The sequence below is a fragment of the Falco peregrinus genome, chromosome 3, assembly GCF_023634155.1.
Source record: "Falco peregrinus isolate bFalPer1 chromosome 3, bFalPer1.pri, whole genome shotgun sequence".
NCBI lineage: Eukaryota > Metazoa > Chordata > Aves > Falconiformes > Falconidae > Falco > Falco peregrinus.
Window position 1 is genome coordinate 82,908,096 of NC_073723.1, and position 13,597 is coordinate 82,921,692.

At 37.9% G+C, this 13,597-nt stretch overlaps 1 protein-coding gene across 2 annotated transcripts in view; it reads left to right on the forward strand.

The window, feature by feature from the left end:
• Nucleotides 1–13,597, forward strand: part of ADCY2 (adenylate cyclase 2) — a 225,116-nt gene that overhangs the window by 179,626 nt on the left and 31,893 nt on the right. For both annotated transcript variants that reach the window (XM_055800387.1, XM_055800386.1), the window contains exon 16: nucleotides 8,203–8,340. In XM_055800387.1, the coding sequence (XP_055656362.1) occupies nucleotides 8,203–8,340 (138 nt within the window). The remainder of the gene's footprint in view (nucleotides 1–8,202; nucleotides 8,341–13,597) is intronic.

The window sequence follows — 13,597 nt, forward strand, 5'->3', positions numbered from 1 at the left end:
TAGATGATCACAGTATTCAGATTTAAATCTTAAAATTACAAGTATTTTTGTGCTTAAAGATCCTTTTTAGCTTTTATGTTCATATTTTAAATTAGGACATTTTTTTTATTAATTTTGAGTATTTTCTTTGGATTTTCCTTGAGAAGTTTCCTTCCCAAATTACATGCAGATAGAGGACAGTTATGGTCCTTTACCTCATACATTTTCTCTGTCTGTTCTCTTTATCTTCTTGAACTGTAGATGAGTTCATAGAATGAGTGTGAAGTGCCTTAAACCTGGAAACTCTTAGAAAAGTTTTACCTTCTGATATGAACGTGAAGAAGCAGAGATCTGGTTACCTAAAAGATATTTGAAAAAGTAATGTAAACAATGGAGGGGAAACAAAAAACCACCACCATAAGCATGTAAAGGAGAGATCTCTGTGATAGCTGAGGTAGCCATCCGAAGAAGTATTAGTCTCGAGTGGATGTTCTTTGTGCATTGATTCAAATACTGTCTCAAAAATTTCTTTGCCTTACCTGGGACATGTGTGCACTTAGTTGATACCACATACTCTTTGTGCCAGTTATTTTCCATTAATATGAAATCGGGTTTGGTTGCATATGTTTATACCATGCAAGCCTATTGAGCTACTTCAGCTAATAAGGAAGATTAGAAGTAAAAAGATATTTTTTTTCCTGTCATGTCATCTGAACATGTTTATAGTCTCTCTTAAATACCCAATTGAACCATGGAATTAACAGAACACAATACCAACCGAAGAAATGTCAGAAAATACAGCTGAGAAAGATGTTCTGCTTTGAGGTCACCCAGAGCATCCAACAAAGTGCAGCCAGTATGTGAGCAGTCCTATGCGCTAGAAGAGCGCATGCTATTTATTATTTGCATTACACTACACATTGTGTAATAAGTGATACAAAATCTTTACCTTTGTTTACAGGGATTTGTATTTTACTCTAAAGCAATTAGCATTGGTACTTCACAGTCTGAAAGAGTGTGTACACTTAAGATATTTAAAAGCTCTGCAAGGACAGGCGTATCGGCACCAGAACTACTTGGAAATTATTTTTTACATGGAATCTTACCTCTGATGTGTATCTCCCTTAATGCAGATATGAATGAAAGACCAAGGCCCTTCAGTTTCTTCAATAGTCAGGCTTTGTTTGTAAATTACAGTTTAAAACAGGGATGGGGGACCACAAGGAGAACCTGGAGAGGCACTTCGACGCCTCCAGTAGGGTCCATAAAAGAGGCTTATTAAACCTAAATGTCATTCTAATGAATCTCTAGCACAGGCACTGCAACAGCAAATCCATCATCACATGTTCAGGTTTCGGCGACTGTTAGAGTTGTACTGATTTCAGTAACAAAAGTCCTTCTTACTCCCTCTTGAGTGATCTATTTGTGATATGTTATGTGATTGTGACCAACTGAAATTGCCTAACCTGGCGAAAGCCACAAATTTCTTATGTCTATTGTGCCAATAAGTTCTCTTTAATATTATTTGATTAGTGAGACTGTCTTGATTTTTTTAAATAAAAAAATTGTCAAAGCTGCTTTTTAGTGTCATTGTCAAAGGCAAGATTGTAAGTTACCTCCAAATAAAGAGATATCTGAGTGTGCTTCCTCATACCAACAGTCCAGTATACAGTTTTCCCTACAGTTAGTTAATAAGAAGGACAAAAGCAGTGCATCCAGACTGTTTTGAAAGTTCTTTTACATGTGTTACCTGAGAAGTAATATCCATGATATGTAAGTATCACAGTGTGGTCACAGATCAGGGTTTTTGTTGTGCGAGGTAATTTTTGGGTGTTACAGTCTTACTTGGAGATCAAGACTTGGTCAATGTGAAACGTAGCATTTGGAACTCCTTCCTCTAGTTCAGTGCCCTGAGCATTGTCCTTAAAAACTCATTCACGTTTGCTCTTTCTCAAAACCAGTGTCTCTTTATGTGACATGGAAGAACTTTGACAGGATGGACTGAGAACATCTTACCTTAAAATAGCACATAACACAGCAACTGTACATTTTCTTGAATGAGGAAAGCAGCACAGGAGGTACCGGGACTGACCTGTGAGTGCCCAAAGGCATATTTATACAGCTCGCTGCTGTGGTCTTTCCTTTGAATGAGACAGTTGAAGCGAACCACATGATCATTTCAACGTGACCCTTTGTGAAGGATAATGATCACTACAAAGTACGGTGAAATTGAAAATGTGATACTGACTTCAGTTTTTCCTGTTATTTCTTTATTTAGGTTTCTAGGTTTGGCAAAACAGTTATATCTCCTATAAGTTGAATAAACTCATTACCTGGGTGCATTTTGAATGATTCAAAATGCCTGGCTTAGATTTACAGGTGCCGCCAAGCTTGGTGTTACAGTACTCATTTTAGAAATACTTTAATCCTTTATTATTAACAATAGGACTGTTAGAAATTTATGTAAAGTGTAAGCTTGTGTCTCTATAGAAAAATCACCGTTCTCCAAGCATAGGTCAGTATAATCACTGTCAACTAATCACCCAGTTCTTTGGATCTGAACCTTGATGTATTCAAGTTTGAGTGGAAATGAGTATGTGAAAAGAATCTGAATTTTTTTCTCTTGATTTCATTCTTTGTAACATCAGTGTTAGTAAAATATTAAGTTGTATTTGAATGCAGAATGAAAAGAACAATAATAGAACTATAGAAAAGTGATTCACTGGCTTCCTGTAAATAAGAGGTCTTCAGTCAAGATGTTCCAACTTCAGCTAGCATGTGAAGGAGAAGTGTGACAGGTCTTGTGACACTGTCTTTCATCTACAACATAGCTGTCACAATTAATTCTCACACCGGTTCCTTGATCTCACTCAGAAAGACAGCATTCATTTTGTTAAATGCTGAAGTAGGTTTTTGTGTGTGCAAAGACAACACAGGATACATTTTAATAACCTGAATATTCAAAATACTTTATTACTCGCTATCATGTTGAACTGTCATATCAGATTTAACATGTTCAGATGAAACGGTAATACATTAGTCACCTTTAATACTACAGATATGTATTATTCCTAGTAGAAAAATGATAAACTGTCATGGCTTAATCCCACCCAGAAACTAAGTACTGTGCAGCCGCTCGCTCACTCTCACACTCCCTTTCAGTTGGACGGGGAGGAGAATCGAAAAGGAATGTAAAACTCAAAGGCTGAGATAAGAACAATTTAACAATTAAAATAAAATAGGAGGGGGGGAATGCAAACCCATAATAATTATAATTAAAAATGAGGGAGAAGGAGAGAGGAATAAAATCCAAAGGGAAGGGAGAAAAACCAAGTGATGCACAGTACAGCTGCACGCCACCCACTGACTGATGTCCAGCCAGTCCCCAAGCAGCGATTGGCAGGGCCCAGCCAGTTCCCCCCAGTTTATATACTAAGCATGACATTCTATGGTGTGGAATATCCCTTTGGCTCATTTGGGCCAGCTGTCCTGGCTGCGTCCGCTCCCAACTTCTTTGTGCCCCTCCAGCCTTCTGAGAAACTGAAAAGTCTTTGACTTAGTATAAATGTTACCAAGAACAACTAAACACATAGTGTGTTATCAACGTTGTTCTTATACCAAATCCAAAACACAGCACTCCACCAGCTACTAAGAAGAAAATTAACTCTGTCCCAGCTGAAAGCAGGACAGAAATGCTAAACCATATTCTGCCAGCTCTGCTTAGAATGGACGCAGAAGTGAATGCTACTGAGATCAGATGTCTTACCCTTCTTGCATGCTTTCTAGAAATTATTACTTTCTTCCTTTCATCTCAGTCTCCATTTTCTTAAGAAAATTGCAAATGAGACATAACATTTACCAAAAAAAGTGTTTGACATAAGCTCATGAATCAGCTAAATTAACCTGCATAGTTCTGCCAGTGCCATTAAGAATCTGAATTTAATGATCACCCCACCGCTTCAGTTCTGCTTACAGGAATTCACTAAATTTTCAGCAGTACTGAGCTGCTGCAGTTGTGTTATATATGGACTGTTTAAAAGTTAAATTAAGTTCAGAAAATCTGTTAATTCACATAGAGGATTACTGATCGACAGTGTATTCTTTCATATTTTCTCAGGAATTTCTACTCAATGCTTTAAAGTTTTTTAGCGTAAATTAGGGTTTTGTCACAAATTTACCTTTCAGAAGCCTCATTGGCTTAACATATGTAGGCTGATCTCTTTGCTATTAGAGACCTGTCATCTATTTAACAAACCAGGTGAGCGTGACAGATGTACAAAATAAACAGTGATCCTTCCCCTCCAGAATTCAGAACTGTGCAGTAAACAGCCTGGTAAGAAATGCATCACTGATTTCTGGTGTGCTGCTGTTTTACAAGCAGAAAAACAGCTTTCTAAACAAATGTAGAAAAGCAGTCCAATTAGTTCCTCCTTGCTAAAATACATTAGAACAGTTAGGTGATATTGATCAAAAATCTTGCAAACAAAGGAGATTTAGAATTGCAAGGAATTTTAGTACAGAAGTTACATAGGTCTTTTCAAAAGTGTACAGGTACTTTGAAAGCAGTAAAACAGTCCTCAGCAATAAATGCAGACCTTAGTGTGGACATTGCTAAGTAATCTAAGCACTGGACTGTAACTTTTTCAATTATTACTTTAAAAAATGAAAAAGTTTAAATTCAGTAATTGGAAGCATTGATGTTAAAGTAGAAAAGTCCAAGATGTCTTCATCATTTGATACCGACATTTGTGTATTTAGCTATGGGGATTCAACAGAAATTTGCTATGTGAAAACTTAAGTTTTATCTTCAAAATTAATATAACACAAGTTGTTCATTTGTGCAGAGGTAACCATCAATTTACATTACTTAGCACTAGAAAAACATGAAAGCATCTTTTTTTGCATTGTTTTGCATGTGTTACAGAGCCATGTTTTTTAATGTTATGAAATTGAAAATAAGAGCTGCTAGAGCTTGTTGGATCCAGTGGAGTTCAGGAGCAGGGGTGTGCTCCTTCCTGGTCTACTGGAGCCCAGTTTGATGGAATTAAAGACCCAGGGGATCCTTCTGTCCCACTCCCATCAGTGGGAGGCTGTCAGTACCATGTACCAGGTATAACGTATTAGTGAGGTTGAGCACACAGGCATATATGATACGCACAGGACCAACCACAGAGATCCACAGACAGAGCAGCTTTCTTACAGCACCCACATAACAACAAGCAGCCCTCACATAGGTGTGATCAACACTGGTGGTCTAGGTCCTCCTTTCTGGCTGATCAGGACTGAAGTTTGCTAGTGGAGCACACACCCTGACTGTCACCAGACACACTCACATTTGTGGGTCACTCAAGATGGACTTACTCAATACAACATCAGTACAAAAGCCAATACAATATCCATGCCCAGGCTCTGCCCTCCTTACGCAGCGACTGGCTTTGCGTCGGTCACCTTGGGTCTCTCCAAATGTAGATCTCCTTACCAGACATTGCAGTTTAAGTTTCCTAATGGTTACACACACACTCCCACACACACCGTATGGGTCTCTCCAGGGACTGGCCTGAGACACTTCAGTTGTTGGCACCCAGGCCCTCAGCTGCCTGAGATATGTGATCAGTTGTTCTCTAGTGACTGGCACCCATCCTGTGCTACTTGCCAGCATGAAGTTTGCTAGCATTCGCACACAGGCAGGCTCAGAATAAGGATTGCACTTACACAGAAAGTGGTTAGAGATAGGATTTTGTAATATACAACAGACTTGTTTAGACAAGTATTTACATGCAGCCATTTCCTTTCATCCCCTCTTCTCTTTAGCATACTGTCCTTTTAGGTAGTAATCATTGTTAGCCTGCAGGGCATCCTGGACAGGGAGTTTCTTTTGTTGAGGCTTCTTGGTTGGTTTCCCATTGGAAACCATGGCTGAAACATTCTCCTTCAGTGGTCTTAGGAGCAGCGGATGCAGTGGTTTCTGTTCTGCACTGATTAGGTTACTCTGGTTTCACCACCTGTCACTGTCCTTTTGATCATCACCAGGTCTTTGTGTTTAATTTGATTAGCCTTTAGTCAAATAACCTAAAATCAGTAAAATTCATAATAAAATGTATCTGGGTTAGGCCAGATTATTTATTTTCATCATTAGCTTCTTTTCTTGGAATTCCCTATCCTAAAGACTTTCCTTGAACAGTATAGCTCCCTGTAGCATAATTCAGAAAGGAGAGCACAATGTATGGCTTTATCTATATCATTTCTCGTCCAATTCATATTCCTCATACTTTCTCAGTGTTTCTGCCTAGTTTTGTCCCTAATCCAATTTAAACTGTTCCAGCTACTTCTAAACATCCAAGAAAATCACAGAACAATGTAGGTGAAGTTGTAGTAAAGCTCCAGGTGTGCTGTAACAAAGGCAAACAGTAATTGAAGGCATGATTTCGTGACTAATTTGCCATAAATCCATGCTCCCTGACTCATTAGATTTTAGGTAGACTAGACAGATAACTGAATGATTAATTTTTACACTGATCCATTCCCTGCGTCCAGTTGAATACTCCCCTTCTGTAGCAACAGCAGCAATCTAGGTTTGTGCTTTTTACTTTATTAAAGTGGGAAGGATGACAAAATTTTTCTAAAATCTACATGTGGATTCAAATTATCTTGAAATTTACTATGTACTTAGGGTTGGAGAACAAGGTTTGGAAGTTCAAAAAGGCATCTGAGCAGAAGTTTCTTGCTCAAAAATGCAGGTGTTTTGACTTTATGTGCTGTTTTCTTTTAATATGAGGGACGAGTAATGTGTATATAAACCTGCCTCTTTTTCCCTTTTTCTTTATTCATCCTTGAGATTCCAGTTACTGTTTTGGCCTTCCTCACACTGACTTCATTCACTCAGAAGCTGTCCAATCCAGTATGCAAACCTCCTGTCATAAAAGCAATATGTAAACAATATGCAGAAAAAAGTTCTAGGTATGTAGTAGGCTTGTCCAAATAGTGTGTAATTAGGAGGGAAAAAGTTATGTGCAGTATGACAAAGACCTTCGTGCAAACTACATCACATGTGTTGGTTAATAGTGTAGTTTAGTTTGATGTGCCACTGAACCTGAACTAATAGATAAATACTGTAAAGTCCTATATTTGATAGTTTTTAGTGCTTGAGTTCTCATTTTAGAGACTTCCTGTGCTTGTATCTCTGCTGATTGCTGTGGCTGGGGTGAAAACAATATGTAAAGTGATCTCTGATAATATTAAGTAAATAGACAAGCTGATAAAAAGCAATTATTTCTGTGGGAGTGTGGTGTTCCTTAACTTTTCATTGCCTTTTTTACAGTTTTCAATATAGCTGAATTTGGCATTTGGAAAGGGCACAAGATGCTTCTAGGCAACCTTATCTCCTCATTGCTAAAGTTTTGGGAAAATTAATATTTATTGGATGTGCCACAAATTGTTTATTCTGTGTGAGCATCTTGTGCCTCTGGGCACTATGTGTGTATGAATGGACAGTTTGCAGTGTGTTCTTGGAAACAGGTTAAATGAGTCAGAGGTTTTTATTGTTAGTTTTTGCCAATATATATGAGAAATTTTCTATTCACTAAATACACCTTGTTTCAAATTGTAAGTCTAATTGTTGTATGAAATGCTTATTTGTCTTGTAGATAGTTTTAGGAAAAGTTGATCTGGTTTGCTGAGTTTTCTTTCACATAAAATGAACTTCAAACAGGTCTCCAAACAAATGAAAGAAAAACCCAGAAACCCCGCGATTTTGTAGACTGCCAGGTCTACATCTACGTATACAGCCTTTATCCTGCGTGAGGAGACCTCTGTCTCTCTGTCAAAGACTTTGCAGAGTTGTTACTTACATTTTGAAGTTTCCAAAGGCTACTAAATATTGTTCTTTCAATTGAAGCGGGGGAGGTAATTTACTGATATTAGAGGTAATGGCAGTTCTGTCAACTCTGTGTTTTCTATTATTACTTATATATATTGAATGTTTAATAAGTTACAAATTGTAATTAAACAGAATTGATATTATAATAGAAATTTAAACTAAATTTGCATTTATTTTCATGTAAAATGGTGAATTGTAACTTATGAGAATATAACAGTTGAATACTTCTGTACAATGTTTCAAGATTAATGCTGCCCTCAATCTTGAGCCTTCTTTATTCTTATTTATAGTAATTTAATATACTAAAGCTATTTTTATTTTCTCTTTTATAAACTCTTCACACTTAGCAATGTAGCAAGAAAGCATCAGCTTCATTGTTGTGGATCCTGAAATCATCTGGAATAATTGCAAACCGTCCTTGGCCAAGGATCACTCTTACATTGACAACCACTGCTATAATATTGACTATGGCTGTATTCAATATGGTAAGGGAAAAGGGGTAATTTTTTTCTTGTTTTTTTATTCTTCTGAGGTCTTTTTTTTTTCAGTATTTGTTTAGATGTTGAATTTATGGCCCATGGCTGTGCCAGGAACTTTACATGACAATGATTGCCAGAGGCAGAAATGTAAAGCAGAGTAACAGAAAACATAATGTATTATGGAGATTATGAATGTATTAAAGACTGATAATACCTACACTGTTTTATTTTGTTTTCCCACAACATTTCAGGGGACCATTAGTCAATCATTTGTTACAGTAAGTACTAAACTTGTCAGAATGATGTAATGATGTAATGTGGGCTTTCAAATGTGAATGCTTGAAATTTCTGGTAGAATCTTCTCTCTGTTTTTTTTCTATTAAATGATCCTAGTCTTTTTTTTTTTGGTTGGTTTTTTGTTTTTGTTTTTGTTTTTTTTTGTTAATTGTCTTTTCAGGAAAGTAGATATTTTCCTTTCTTTCTGCTGCATTTTTTTTAACTAGAGGAGGTAGAGTCAAAAACAATTCCATATTCAAAATATAAAGTTCAGCTACTTGAATTTGGTGTTTAGGGCTGGTACAGGAAAAACTCAAAGAAGCAGTGACTGGAAATGAGAAAATAAGCTCACTTTTCAGCAGTGAAGGCAGTTAGCAATGGGAATATTTGTTCTGAGTTGTTGATTCTCCATCAACTCTTGTCCTCAGCTGAAGACTGTATATGCCTTTATGAATTATAAACTTTAGCCAAGCAAAGGTTATTTGGTGTACTACAGGACAAAACCCAGAGATGGAGTTGCTTGTAAAATGAAGGTCAGATTAAAGTTTAAAGTATACTTTGAGTTAGAGTTCCTGCAACCATATGGTTATTTATTAAATTAAAGTGTAAAAGAGGATGTGGTCAGCAACTCTTTTTTCCTTAGACTGAAGCTCTACTGTTGTGTACAGCCCACCTCATATTTGGCCTTCAACTACTAAAAGACATTCTAGCAAAACAGCAGTTGTTCAGTACATTTTTAGAAAAAGTTTTTAATATTATTGGTTCATGTCCATTTTTATGTGGACTATTACAGTAAAGCCTAATATGCTGTATTTTAAAGTCCTTGTGCCTTATCAGTAATGTCTGCAGTGTTACAAATAATCATGTTCCATGATATTCATGAGATGATAATTTTAAGTACAATTCCCACCTTGAAACTAAACCTTAATAGTTTGACTAGCAAAAATGACTTTAAATGTGATTGTGAAATTTGCATTTCCTTAATATTAATAGCAAATTGTGGGAGAGACTCTGAAGTATCATTATTATATCTCTAAGCAACATGTACTTAATAGCAGAGTCCATTAACTGCATTTATTTCCATGAACTCTTTCAGTAGAAAAAGGCAAAATGTAGCCATTAAGATTTAATGGAGATAAAAAGCGTCTAAGCATCCTACACCTTATAAATCATAATTAAGACCAAAATGCCAAATAAAATTCAGTCTTTATGGTCAAGAAACAGTAGAAAAGAGTGGGGGTGCAATTTTCTTTCAAATTAGCTGTTTCAGCAGACAGTCTTCCCGTTTGAGAGGTATATAGTCATGATCAGCAAGGGAAGTTAAAAAACATCTAAGGTGACATAAGTATCAAATACTTCTCAGCTGAAGGGGGAGGGTGACTAATGCTACTTCCACTGAGCATTAGATCTGGTGCTATATATAGAGTAGGGCAACAATCAATGGCTGAGGAAAACTCTTTTTGCCAAGCCGATCTGCATTAAACTGAACGTGAGAAAGTATACTGCAGGGAACATTCCAGACACCTCCGAGAGATAGTTGGACTGCATGACTGCAAAGGGTCAATTCTTGGAAGCTGAGTGACCGTATACAGTACATCCAATGATTGTACCTCACCATCCTCTGGGACTCATGCAATCTCAAGGAACATGGCATGATGAAAGAGCCCTGTAACAGCTCTTTGACTCAGTGACTTCTGAACCAAATGCATGAAGGGTTCTTAGCACAACAACAGGATCTCAGGGCTATACTGTCCCAGGAAGGTGCCCTGCCTACCAGCTTTCAGATTCAGGATTCGAATCATAGAATACTTTGGGTTGGAAGGGACCACTAAAGGTCACCTAGTCCCAACACCCACCCCACCCCACCCCCCACCCTCCCCAATAAGCGGGAACATCTTCAACTAAATCAAGTTTCTTAGAGCTCTACCCAATCTGATCTGGAGTGTTTCCAGGGATGGGGTGTCTACCACCTCTCTGGGCAACCCTGTGCCGGTGTTCCGTCAACCTCATTGTAAAAAATTTCTTCCATATATCACTATAAAATCTGTATACCATTGTGTCTTAAGGAGATTGCATAGCTCTTTTGGAATAGCAGAAAATGAATTTAAAATACAGTTTTGTGTTTGTATGAGGCAAGGGGGTCATGGGGAGAGAGGGATGGTGACAGATTTTTTTTTAATCCTTTTCTTTATAGTCTTCACATGTCCATTTCCAATGTAATTTTGTATAATAAGGAAGAGAAAACAATTACGGGATCAAATTAAATGTAAGCTGTAAATTCAGCTGAGCTGCATTTTTTTGGTAACATGCCAGATCTTTGTTTTTGTTCTTTATGTGTTTCCATTGATTAAGCACAGCTCTGCTCTGGAATTGCTGATCTTGAAGCACCTACTCCCTAAAGAGCTTACCTCTGGCCTGTGGGGGTTTGTTGCTAGTGTGCAAAAGCTCACTTGTTAGTATTCCAAGGGTAGCCTGCATGTTCCTTCTGCAGAGAAAATTATGTCAGTAGTTGTCTTTACAGATGTCTGCTGCATGACATTGTGCTACCATAGGTTGATGACCACAGTTGAACTATCTGTGGCACTTCAATCAATTAATTTTGCCTTTTACTCTGATTCAGTAGTTCAATGGAAGGGTATTTCCCAGCTCTCTCCCTCCTGCTTACCTGTCATAGGGTCAACCCATTCACATGGTAGCTATTAAAACTTTACACATTTTATTGCTTATTCCGTAAATGTTTAATTCAGCGTGCATTTGATTAGTGCACTTAACATTATATTCTGGCACCTTTCCTTCTTCTCAATAGGATCCTATTTTATGCACATTAACATGGAAATCAGCAAGCCCACTTGCTTAGTAAGGTGAGATACAACCCATTTTATTTGGCCATGTTTACAGGCTCTTGGACTGTGTTCATTATGAAGCCTTGGTTCTGATGCCTTGTGGATTGTACAGAAGGGTTGAAAGTACCACACTGGGAAAGCTGGCTTTTTTTCCAGTAAGATCTAAACTAGGGTATTGTGTAATCTTTTGCAGATTCTTAATGAGGTAACAAGGGAGATGCAGCTGCCTTGCTTATCTCATGTTGCAGGGGTAGGGTCTGTCACCACATGGCTCCTATTGAAAGAAATACCAGCACAGCACGCATTTTCATCGTGTGAGGCAAAAAACTCTCAACTGAAGATTGCAGATTATACAAACACAAGAAAAGAAAAAGTTGTTAGAATATATGACGTTAAAATGAGAATTTAATGGTAGCATGCTCAGATGTTCCCTGGCAAACATTGGTATTCATAAAAAATATCGCTTTCATTTGAGTCGTTTGAGTAGGTGTGACTGCTTAGTAGGACTGAGCTGTCTCTTACACAAAAATACTACGTTGGAGAACAATATATATCTCCAAAGCACGATAGCAGATGTAGATAACTGATGAGAGACAAGAAAGACAAGTACAAACACATCATTCAGAGATAACCGTTGTTTGGCTCACGGGAGTTGACAACATTTTCGTATCCTTTTTTTCCCCTTTCTATATTTATTTATGTATTCATAGGTATACCACATTTCCTATAGAATTCTGTCTAGACAGGTAACATTCATAGGTCAGAAATGCCCTGTAGAAAGCTCAAAACCAAAATTAAAATACTTTAATATAGATTAATATATATAAATACATATACACATGTATCTTATATAATAGAACTGTGAGTTTTTCATGGTATATAATCTTTTGCACAGTGGACAAGCGTGGGATGGGATTCTGAGACTGAATACAGTAAATGCACTATCAGTGGGATGTGGGGACTCTCATTGCCCACCCTTGGCAAATGACCTGGTTAATAACACCTTATAAGATGAGAATGTCACTTTAAATAGTTGGGGGTAGGGATGAGGGTTGAATACTTAAAGCTGTCTGGAGGGTCTTTGCCCAAAATCCCAGAAAAGGGAGTGTGTGCATTTAACCCACACATCCTGTGAGAATGGGTAGATATGCATATAACACTCTGTGTGTGTGTGAGAGAGAGAGAGTGTGTGTGTGTCTGTGTCTGTGTCTGTGTCTGTGTGTATATGTCTGTGTGTCTGTGTCTGTGTGTCTGTGTGTCTGTGTGTGTGTCTGTGTGTGTCTGTGTGTGTCTGTGTGTGTCTGTGTGTGTGTGTGATGGGAGCTCTTCAGGATCATTTATAGAAGGGTGTTTCAAAATCTGTAGGTGTTTACTAACATTTTGTAGTGTCTGGTGTTGTGGGTTTATCTGTTGTATCAGTGATGCTGATCCTGAATGTGTAGTTCATTGATTGCTGGTTAATGATGTGTAGTTTCACATGAAGAGTCAGAGAAGCATGTTAGCGAAGGAAGACAGCTTGAAAGTGCCAACTGTACAAAGTTGAGTGCCAACTTGGTCTTGGTAGCAGGTGGCGTTGCAATCACCTTCCCAAGTCCACAACCAGTCCTACTTCTGTTGAAGGGGTGTTACAGTGATGATGTTTTCAAACTCTTCTCAGCAGCACCACAAAACGTACCAAGTGACACTGACCATGGGTGATAGCTTGGAGGTTGAATAGTCCTTAGAAAGGAAAGAAGAAGTCACTCTGCATGTAGTACAGTTCTGGGACATGCTGCCAAGGGGGATTATGGGATCTCCATCCTTGGAAGTGTTCAAGACTTGGTTATACAGAGCTGTGGCTGACCAGATCTAGTGTTAGTAAATCAATAAACTGTTTTAATCCACATTTGGTTACTCTGAGTGAAACCAAGCAGTTTTTCTCTGGGGCAGTAGGTAAAGATGGGGTTGGGGAAAGAATTTAGAGGTGGATTGCAAACTGGTTACCTGCAGAGAACAATGGGTGAGAGGGAGGCAACCTGTGGAGCTCTGCAATGATCAACCTGGTGTTGATTTTCATATACACTTTGAGAGGGATGGTGAAATTTGCTAATGAAATTAAGGTGACAGGCAATGTCTTTGAAGGAAGGCTTGAGATTTTAGAGAGG